Source organism: Diorhabda sublineata, chromosome 7, assembly GCF_026230105.1.
Source record: "Diorhabda sublineata isolate icDioSubl1.1 chromosome 7, icDioSubl1.1, whole genome shotgun sequence".
Taxonomy (NCBI): domain Eukaryota; kingdom Metazoa; phylum Arthropoda; class Insecta; order Coleoptera; family Chrysomelidae; genus Diorhabda; species Diorhabda sublineata.
In genome coordinates, this window is record NC_079480.1 from 30,390,676 (window position 1) to 30,400,944 (window position 10,269).

Consider the following 10,269-nt stretch of genomic DNA (forward strand, 5'->3'; position numbering starts at 1 on the left):
ACTTTGAAACTTTCTTAAATACAGAAAAATCAAAAAGTGTGAATTAATAATCATCAATGATTTACAAACTTTGTTGTAGAAAAACTCACACATACCTTAGTGTATGTTCTGTGAACTCACCCTCATGAATTAAATCATTTATCATAAAGGATTGTCTCTTACAAAAACATTTTTACAGCGAACTTTATTTTCTCAATATTTTAATAACATAATTTACAAATTATACAGTGTGGGAAGACTGAATGGATTATAATTTAATATTTCAATCAATCTATAATAATTATAGAGAATCCTGGAACTCACTTTCTTTAATACGTAGATGAGATTTCTACTTTCTACCTGGTGACAAGATTTAAAATTTAGAAAACAAAATGTTATTCTTGTGTTACTTTATTATTTAATATTTATAATTTAGATTTAATGGTAGTTTCAATAACTGCATTATTTACGTACCTATTTATGACACTTACTTAACTATAACGATTGTATTGTATTTTCTTTCATCCAAAAAAACAAAAGAAGTAATATTATTTATCAAGTGCTTTGTACTAATTGTGACGCTGTCTACATAGGGCAAACATCTCAGTATTTAAAAAATAGACTAAGAGGTCATCAATACGATAAAAAAATAGAACTGCATTAACGAATCATGAAATATATAAAAAAAACAAATTCAATTATAAAGATTCAAAAATTCTTGACACGGAATCTAATACACGATGCTTAATATATATAATGTTCTTGATTTTAGGTCTCTTCTGTTTCAAAATTAGTTTTGTTTTTGATAATTTTTAAAAGAAAAATAAATTTTGACGTTTCGACTTTTCTTTAAGTCTTTAACAAAATATATTATTAGTATTATCTTTTAAAACATCTACTCTTTGGTTTGTAATCTAATGCATTGAATTTATCTTTTCTTTCGATTCTTCACACTTTTGATCGTTCTAAGTTTCCTTGTTTCATTTGGTATCTCTATTATTATACTACAATTTCTTTCATGTTCTCTGCATCTTTTCTCTTTTCTTCCATTCCAAGTTGGATATTTATATTGTTTTGTCTTTTCTACATAAATAATTAGATACTTTCATCTCATTGTCTTTTATTAGAGAACTAAATAATGATCTTCTAACTGGTCTCATATTAATATTTCCTCTATTTCTTTTATAATTTCTTAATACAAATTTCCTTGGATTTTGTATATTTTCGCTTCAATCACTTTTCTGTTCATTTTTATTAATTTTCCTGTTGAAAAATTAAATGAAAGCAAACAATTGAAACAAACAGAGCTGATCCAAACGAAAACTTACAAAGGATCAAAGAATTGTCAAGATCAGTATAAGAGTTCATATCCTAAAATAAAAAGCAACCTTAACCTTGGAACAATGTTAGTCAAATTTTAGTCTTTAAAAATATTTCTGTAACATACATAGTTAGTTAGTAATTACAGTCATAAGTTTTCAAAAATGACTAAAGTCGAACCAAATTATATTGATAAAAAAACAAGGGAACAAGTAACACATTTCTTATATAATTGTCTGATAGTTTGAAGGTTTATTACTTGCCCTAGGTCCCGCTTTCAAAAAATGAATTACAATTTGGGTGTCAGCATTAAAAATCAGCATCAATTGTTGCTGAAACTGATAACTGTGGATACTTTTGCGCGAGTAAAGATTATTGAATAAATAACATTTATATTGAATACAATATTACAATTTATGTTTATAACTATAGATTAAATACATTTATGTATGTTAAAATCATTTGCTATTTCAATAAAAAAACGTACTTAATTTTGTCCCCTTTCACAAATAATGTCAACAACACTTGGTTCCATTAAAACTGGTTCCAGACACCTGTGTGCAGCGGAACCTAATATTTCGTCTAATAAGAAGTGGACTAGATTCTCGTCAGCCACAAACCTCCAAAGATACAACTGCAAATAGTGGGTATCCACTTGAATTTGTTGTAATCCATATTTGCTAAATGTTTTGAGACGAACACATTCCATAAATGTTTTCAAACTGATTTTTATAATTCCGGTTAAAATTGAAATCTTATTGAATTGTACAGATGAAAATATATCTATTCTTTCACTAAATAGTCTATGCATGTTGGAGACTAAGGCAGAATCTAAAGGATTTGGAGTGTAATTTGACCAATTAGAACGATACTGATGTCTGGGAAGAGATATGCTATGGGCTTTACGACTAGAATCACTGCTATGTTCTGTACCATTATTTCCTTGGTCTTCATACAATTGAGATACTGTTGAGTCTATCACTGCTATATCTTCTACTACTCTCTTCATAACTGCTCTAACTGTTCTTGGTTCAATAGTATGTAACCAATCCCTAGTTTCTACACTCTTTCTAAGCATCTGAGAACAGTTAAGTCCTTGAATTCTTACATAATAATTCAACAATTCTTGTGCTGATTCTTGCATTGCATTATTTATTTCAGTTTCATTTGTAAGAGAAAGATTATCTTTTGAATTTATATTAAACAATTCGTCAGTTTGAGATAATATAAAATGCACATGCCCATTTTGAAAATCTATACAAAATTTAGATAACACTAGTAACAATGTAGGTGGCATTTTTGGATCTGATGCTCCTTTAGCACAAAAACTCCTTGCAGTAGCTGTTAAGTGATGAAGAAAGCATACAATTAAACCTTCTCTTACATTATCTATACAAAAACTATCTTTAAATTGTGGTTTGTTTGCAAAATTTACAGTTGGTTCAAGGAACACGACTAAATCTTGTAATACTCCTTTTACTTTTTCAACAATTGTGACAACCAAAGAATTAAGTAGTTCATTTAAATTTTTAGTTGATTCTTCTTGATTGATTAATTTAGGGGTACTTAATGTTTGTCTAATTTTTGTTAAGGTGTCGGCAAAATGCATTTTTAGAATTTGCAGATGAGATTTACATTGCTTTCTAGCAGCATTAATAACAATATCTGCTGCAACTTTAGCAAAGTCTATGTCTTTACAAAGGGTGTTGCTTTCTATTCTTTTATAAAATCTATCAAGAGCTTGTACTAATATGCTAGTATCGCCGACATCTTGTTCAGAATCTACTTTATTCTGGACTAACTCAAAATACTTTTTCATATTATCTTGCACAAAACTATCCAATTCAACAGCAGCAAAATTTTCAAAAATATCACTATTTTCAATACTCTCAGTATGTACTCTATTTATGAACATATCATGAAAAGAAGCAACAATCAAACATAAATCACTCAAAAATCCTGAACAACCAAGGTCAACAAACTCTATGATATCACGTTGTTCACTTTGATCTTTCAACATAACTAACTGTTCGGCAAGACGTTTTTCAGCACATGACAAGAATTCCATACATAGTTCTTTTGCTGGTTCATCTAATTTTAATAACAAATCAACTGCTTCTGTTAGTTCTTTAGCTGAAGCATTTGGATTTGAAAACTGTTTCCTTAATTCTATTTTCAACTCATTCACAATTAATTCACAATCACCTTTAATTCCCTGGAATGAAGGCATATCACCATATTGTTGCAGGACTCTCTGTGCATGAAGATAGTCTTGAGTTGCTAAGATATAGTTCCTTTCTTCCATTCGAGCTTTAAGCGTATTTGGTAACTTAAAAAGAAACTGCAATTTTTGTAACAAGGCATGTACACCAGATAATTTGCTAATTTTTTGACGTGTGTCTTGTAAAGTATTATTTATTTGACCAGAAAACGATGTAATAGAGGCCATATTTGAAGCTAATAAATTCATTTCAGTTTCCATTTTTTTGAAATCATATTTCATTTTCTTGATAGTATCTGTTGCTGATATAAACTTATTGTAATTTTCGTAAACCAGTGTCTGCATATCAGAGTGTAGTGTTTGTGTATCTTTAACAACTTCACTTTCGTGATCCAATATTTGTTTTAAAGTGTATTCTTTGAATATTTTTTCTAAATACATATTCGGATTAAAATTAGGTCCATTAATATCCAAACAATTTGCCTTTTTTTCAGCCATTTTATCCTCTTAAAAAGTAAATATTTACGTTGTTGATTGATTACTATTCTCACATAACTTACTCTAAGGTTATGTTCTGTGACTGTTCTTTTTCATAAAAATCCGTGTATTATTGGAGTATACCATGGGTGCATTCCACTGTGCACTCATGACAATAACGTTCACGACCACGATTTTTCCCGTTCCACTTAGTCCAGAGTGTTATAATCGTAAATCTAAGTAGAATGGCATTTTGAGCGTTGAGATAAATATTAACGAATGGCAAATCAGAAAATAATTGGATTTTTTAGTGGAGTGTTAACTATTTCCATTAAACTAAAATCAAAATATCTTCTGCGGCGATAGTAAAATAGTTGGTGGTGCGTCACGAAAATGTTTCAAAAGTACTTATAATATCCCATACAGCATCCAATAATGAGATATATTCTCATGGTTGCAATCTGCGTTGCTTGAGTTGTAAAAATACCGCTGCTCACATCGACCCATTTCTTGACAAGGGTCGTCGTAAACGTTAGTCGTGTCGTTCCTGCAGCGATTACAACGATCGTAGTCGCTATGTAGAACGCCCAAAAAAGAGTTTCTGGCGCTGTGATCGCTTAGTGACTCGAGCAAATTCACACTACATAGTTGAACGTTGAAACAGATCGATAGTGTAAACAAAAAAACGTAGTATTAGTTCTGTTGTATAGACTATATTATAAATAGTATCTTGGAAAAAAAACCAAATCTTGGATCATGTGACATATGTCAGTTTATCTGCCAATAAGGAATGGGTGTTCATTTAATTCCCATCAGATTTTTTGAAAAAATCCAATTTGAATAATATTTCAGGCAGAGGTTTTTAAAAAATGTATTAAATTATATTTCGTGGAATCCGTTAAATATGGGAATAGTACATGCTAAAGTAAATATAAATTCCATAATGCCACAATTTTTTTATTAATAACCTTAAACTTTTAGGTTGATGATAATGTAACAGAAACACTTAATTTTAAAAATAAAAATATATACAGAGAACCATCAGACAGGGAACAAATAAAGGAAATCGATTTAGAAGGCGTTAAAGTACGTATAAGTTTATTTTATAATATAAGGAAATACTGTTCTATAAATATCGGTGATTTTAGGCCAGAGTTGACAAAATACATATAGATGGGCTTTCGAGGACGAAAAACGATATCGTAGAAGATTGCATAAAAGAGTTATTTAAAGCGAAAGATTTTCAAGATGTTTTGTTGAAAGCACATAAAGTTAGTAATTTTCGAGTTTTTAAATGTATTTACTAAATTTAACTACTTACTTAATATTATTAGGCACGTGTAAAATTAGATGAACTGGGATGTTTCAAGAATATATCTGTGTTCATTGATACCAGTAAAGGATCTAAGGCCACCCCAGATGGTTTAGAAGTAAGTTTTGATATTATATTCACTTAAATATTTATTGCATTTTAAATTATTTAAGGTAACATTCAATGTCAAAGAACATAAGAGAATAACAGGCGGTGTCAGTACTCATGTAGGAAACAATGAAGGTGTTTTGCAGATAGGAATGAGAGCTCCTAATATTTTTGGTAGAGGAGAAAGAGTACAAGTTGAATATAGTCATGGTTCAAAAAAATCTAGTAACTTTAATTTGGCATTTATCAAACCTTTTAGAGGAAAATATCGCCCAACGTGAGTATAATCAACAAAGCTTAGTGTATACTGTCAATAGCACTTCTAACTATATATTAATTTAGACTAATTTTCTTTTTATATGTTTTTTGAGATTATTTGTCTTTATTTATAGAAAAATCAGTTTAAAATATTAGGTAAAAATTTGACATATTGACCTGCTTCTGTCGTTATTAAAATTGATTAGAAATGTAAATTTTTGTATTGAGTTGGTGACAAAGTAATTTCGGTTTTGTAGTGTAAAATAAAACTTTTTTAACAAAAAATAGTTTTTAATCAATTATATATCTTCCATTCTGCTCAATGACCTTTTGCCATTTTTCTTTCAGCTTCATGATTCCACGCTCACAAAATTTCTGGTCTTTATCAAAAAACAGAACTAGGTGCAATTGAAGGTCAACATCATTTGTGAAAATTTGACCATTCAAAGAAATCTGCAAACCTCAAAATAAATGGTAATTAGATGGTGCCAGATAAGGGTTGTATGGGGGATGTGGCATCACTTCCAGACAAACTCCAATAGTTTCCCAGAGTTGCCAAAGATGTGTTGGGCCTTGCATTATCATGATGGAATACTAAACCTTTCTGATTTGACAATTCTGGCCATTTTTCTTTCTTCATCCAGTTTCATTAATTGTTGACATCTGAACACCTTTGTAATCTCACTATATTGACAGCATGAGTTTTTTTTGTTGTTTTGCAGCTTTCAATGTGGTTTATGCTGGTTCATCATGTTTGCTATTTTTCATCCATCCAGTGATGAGTCTTTTCAAAAAAGGGTTGGTTTCATTTTGTTCAAGGTGCATATCACAAATGTTGATTCTTTGTGTTAATTTTTTTCAATTCATGAGGTACCCAAGTATCAAACTTCTTAACTTGTTTCTGATACATGTGGCCTCTCTCCTTGCAACCACATTTATATGATGATCCTCTTCAATTATTACTATGATTCAACTTCAGTAGACTGACCAGAACGTTGCTCATCTTTGAAAGACAAATCTACAGAAAGGAATGGTTTATACCAATTCTGATACGTGCGCTCTGTTAAGCAATCAGCACCATAAACTTCACATATTTCTTTATAAAATATACCAAAAATGTTCGTTTCTTCACTCTATTTTAAATTAACGCACAACTAATAGCTTTAATAAAAATCACGCTCTATTTGCTTCTAAAGTTCATATAGCACTAATATAAGTTATTCTTATTCACTCCTCCTTTTAGAGGAGTTGTTTGTTTGGCAGTTTCTTACAGTATACTGGTTAGTTTGTTTGATGCTTCTTCTACTTCGGAGTCATTTTTCAGGCTCACATTTAAATTTATGTTACTGTTTATCACGTTTTTATATATTTCTCATTTTGTTTTAGAGCTGCTCAGTTGAGTAGTTTTCTTTTTAAAATGTAATTTCAATTTTGGGAACAAAGGTTTTCATCTATATTTTCATAAGCAGTTTTTACAGAGGCCATAGAGCCTTATAAGATGGCGGATACTTTACATGGATATCATTGTCAAAATAAAATATATATTATAAAAACGAATTTGGCTGATTTGCTTAAATTTTCAATATTTACAGTATCTTAATTATAAGTACTTGTTATAGTTAAGTTTTATTTTTAGGTTAACATCAAGTATATTCCAGTCGAACACCGAGTGGCCTGTTTCTGGGTATAAACAACTTGAACGTGGATTAATATTTGATTTAGGTTTCTACTCTTGGTCCTTAGTAAGTTTATCAGTAAAATATTGATTTAGCTGTTTGATATTTTACCTACACAGCAAGAATCATGTAAAAACATATTATTTTATGTGATTGGTACAAATTTGAAAAATTTCTGAATACATAATAGTTTTGTTTTATTTTTAGTTGAAGCATAATCTCCAATGGGAAGCAAATATTCGTGATTTAAGTGTTTTAACTCGCAATACCTCATTTGATGTTCGTAAAGAATCTGGACCAAGTTTAAAGTCATCTTTAAGACATATTCTATCACTGGATCTTAGAGATGATTTAATATTTCCCACTAGTGGTTCTTTACTCCAACTGACTTCAGAAGTAGCTGGATTGGGCGGAGATGTTGGCTTTTTGAAAAATGATATATTTGTACAAGGAAACTATTCCATTGTGGAAGATATAGTGAGTTTTTTTAATTCTGTATACATTATCTATTTCACTATATCATTGATTCCTGGAGTCTAAGTTAAGTTTGATATAGTGTTATCTAGTTCTTGAAGTGTTTCAAATTGTTACAACCGAGATATACTGAAAATACTGTTAACACTACCACTACACCAACACTCACAATTACACTGTCTCATGAACATTTCGAAGATCAAGTTATCGTCTCCAGAGATTAAAGGTAAACAAACAGTTTACCTTCAGTCCAGTGTATTTGTGAGTCTTGGTGTAGTGGTAGTGTAAACAGTATTCGGTATAAATATAACCAGTGCTTTCAAAAATTCCTACTTAACCACAGAGACTTCATAATAATTGTAGTTAATACTATAATAGAAATGTTGCAGATCTTGAATTACAATTGGAAAATAAAATAGCTCAATAATTAATTTTTATAATTCTTCCTGAATGCATTATACTTATTTTAGGTTTTGCAAGGATGCTTCTGTACAGGATACATGACTAGTATCAGTAACAATTTAAAAATCAGTCTGTCCGATATGTACTTTTTGGGTGGACCTCTATCAGTTCGAGGTTTTCAGAGCCGAGGAGTCGGTCCACATTCAGATGGAGATGCTCTTGGATCCAAAGCTTATTGGGCAGGAGGCTTACATATTTTCACACCATTACCTTTCAGACCAGGTAGAGGCGGAATCGGAGATTTATTTAGGACTCACTTTTTTATTAATGGAGGCAACGTAGGAAATATAGAAGGTAAATAATTATCATAATTCAGAATCATTATAGAAACAAAAAAGCCAAATAATCTGCTGGTGTTTGAGAAAATGTAGGAGAAGTGATTTTATTAATCACAATACATATTTTTGTTATTCCCTGTTTTTTATTCTGGAGCATTGAGTAAACTTTTGTTTTGCAAATTTACAAACGTAATTGTTAAATTAAAAAAACTTAATTGCTTTCTAGGATTTCAAATCCACTTTAATTGAGTTTGGTGGAAACGTGTGACTGATGATCTATCTTTGGTTGGGGTTTGCTCTCTACATAAGTTGATATCTTGTTATTCCTAAAAGTTCATACAAAAGATGAAAAAATGGTTATTTTGTTTTAAAATACAAACATTCCAGGAACTATGTCCTGATAACAATATCAAATTGATGGAATTCTGTAAAATTGTGTAAAAAAAACGGAAAATTTTTTAAAAATCGCAGGTTTCACAATAAAATAATTTTTTCGCGTTGTGCAAACAAATTCATTTCCAAATAACTTTTTTGGTATTATTCATCTATGTAGCTTTAAAATGAATTGAAATAAAAAGTAGTCCAACTTTGTGGTAGAATAATAGTTGATGTGCTGCAAGGTATGAGACACATTTTTACTACCTGGTTTACAAGGAAATATTTGTTTACTCATATTATTTGTTTTTCAGTTCTCAAAGATGGCAATTTGTTAGATTTCATTCAAAATAATCTGAGGGTGTCGTATGGACTTGGAGTTGCATTGAGGCTTGGCAATATGGCCCGTTTAGAAATAAATTATTGCTTCCCGTATATATATGACAAAGGGGACCAAACTCATCCTGGTGTTCAAATTGGAATTGGAGTACAGTTTCTGTAATAAAATTTCAATCAGAAATGTTTTTAGTTTTAATAAGTACATGCTGTTTCAACGATTCAAATCAAATGTATATGTACCATAGCAACATAAATGATGTTATTAATTAAAAATTGACATTGTTATTAGATATTTTTATAGTTATTAAAAACTACATCGTTTTTATAGTGTGGGAAAATAGAAATAAATCGGAGTTGAAGCGTTAACTGGAGCTCAATTGTGGACAGTGTAAAATATTACCATTGTACTTGGATATGGACACTCATTTTAATATAAAAACTACTTTTATACAAATTCGAAAAATATCATTGTCTAGTTGACAAACACTCCAAGCTAACACTATAGAAGCCCTACAATCAAGAGCGAATACAAAGCTCTCGGCACTTATAACAGCCTAGCTATAGGTCAGGTCTGGTTATTGTTGGATAATTGTCCTGGGCATCCATCGGCAGATGAAGTTATCTCTGAAGATGGCAAAAATTTTGCAATGTTCCTGTTAGTGAATTGGAACGCAACTAAATTAGTTTCTTTAAGTGCCCTTGTTCGCGACTGACGTTTTTGAACTGTCAGGTTGTAACCAGATTTTTCAAATTAAATAAAACTTTTGTGATAATAAAACGTACGTTTAATTCCATACCACAACTGCGCAATATTCTTTTAGTTTTTGCCACCTATACCACGGCGTCTATACAAGTCATCGCTAATTAACAAATCGTGGAAGAATTTATATCCTGGATTCCTTACTCAAAACTACAAATCTCCGTAGATTTAGAGACCAGGCTTTTGAAATTAAGTGAGAAAATTATGAAATATTACACAAGACAATAATA

General features: G+C 30.5%; 2 protein-coding genes across 2 annotated transcripts; one reads left to right on the forward strand and one right to left on the reverse strand.

Moving 5' to 3' along the window:
- Window positions 1-499: 499 nt before the first annotated feature.
- Window positions 500-4,098, reverse strand: LOC130446315 (vacuolar protein sorting-associated protein 51 homolog). Its single transcript, XM_056782495.1, has one exon. The coding sequence runs from the start codon at window positions 4,016-4,018 to the stop codon at window positions 1,787-1,789; it is 2,232 nt and encodes a 743-aa protein (XP_056638473.1). The 5' UTR covers window positions 4,019-4,098; the 3' UTR covers window positions 500-1,786.
- Window positions 4,099-4,616: 518 nt separating this feature from the next.
- On the forward strand, window positions 4,617-10,057 carry LOC130446318 (sorting and assembly machinery component 50 homolog A). Its single transcript, XM_056782499.1, has 9 exons — window positions 4,617-4,922; window positions 4,979-5,083; window positions 5,146-5,268; window positions 5,332-5,427; window positions 5,483-5,694; window positions 7,312-7,417; window positions 7,559-7,828; window positions 8,296-8,581; window positions 9,255-10,057. Exons 1-9 carry the CDS (start codon window positions 4,902-4,904, stop codon window positions 9,440-9,442), a joined length of 1,407 nt encoding a protein of 468 aa, XP_056638477.1. The 5' UTR covers window positions 4,617-4,901; the 3' UTR covers window positions 9,443-10,057.
- Window positions 10,058-10,269: the final 212 nt, after the last annotated feature.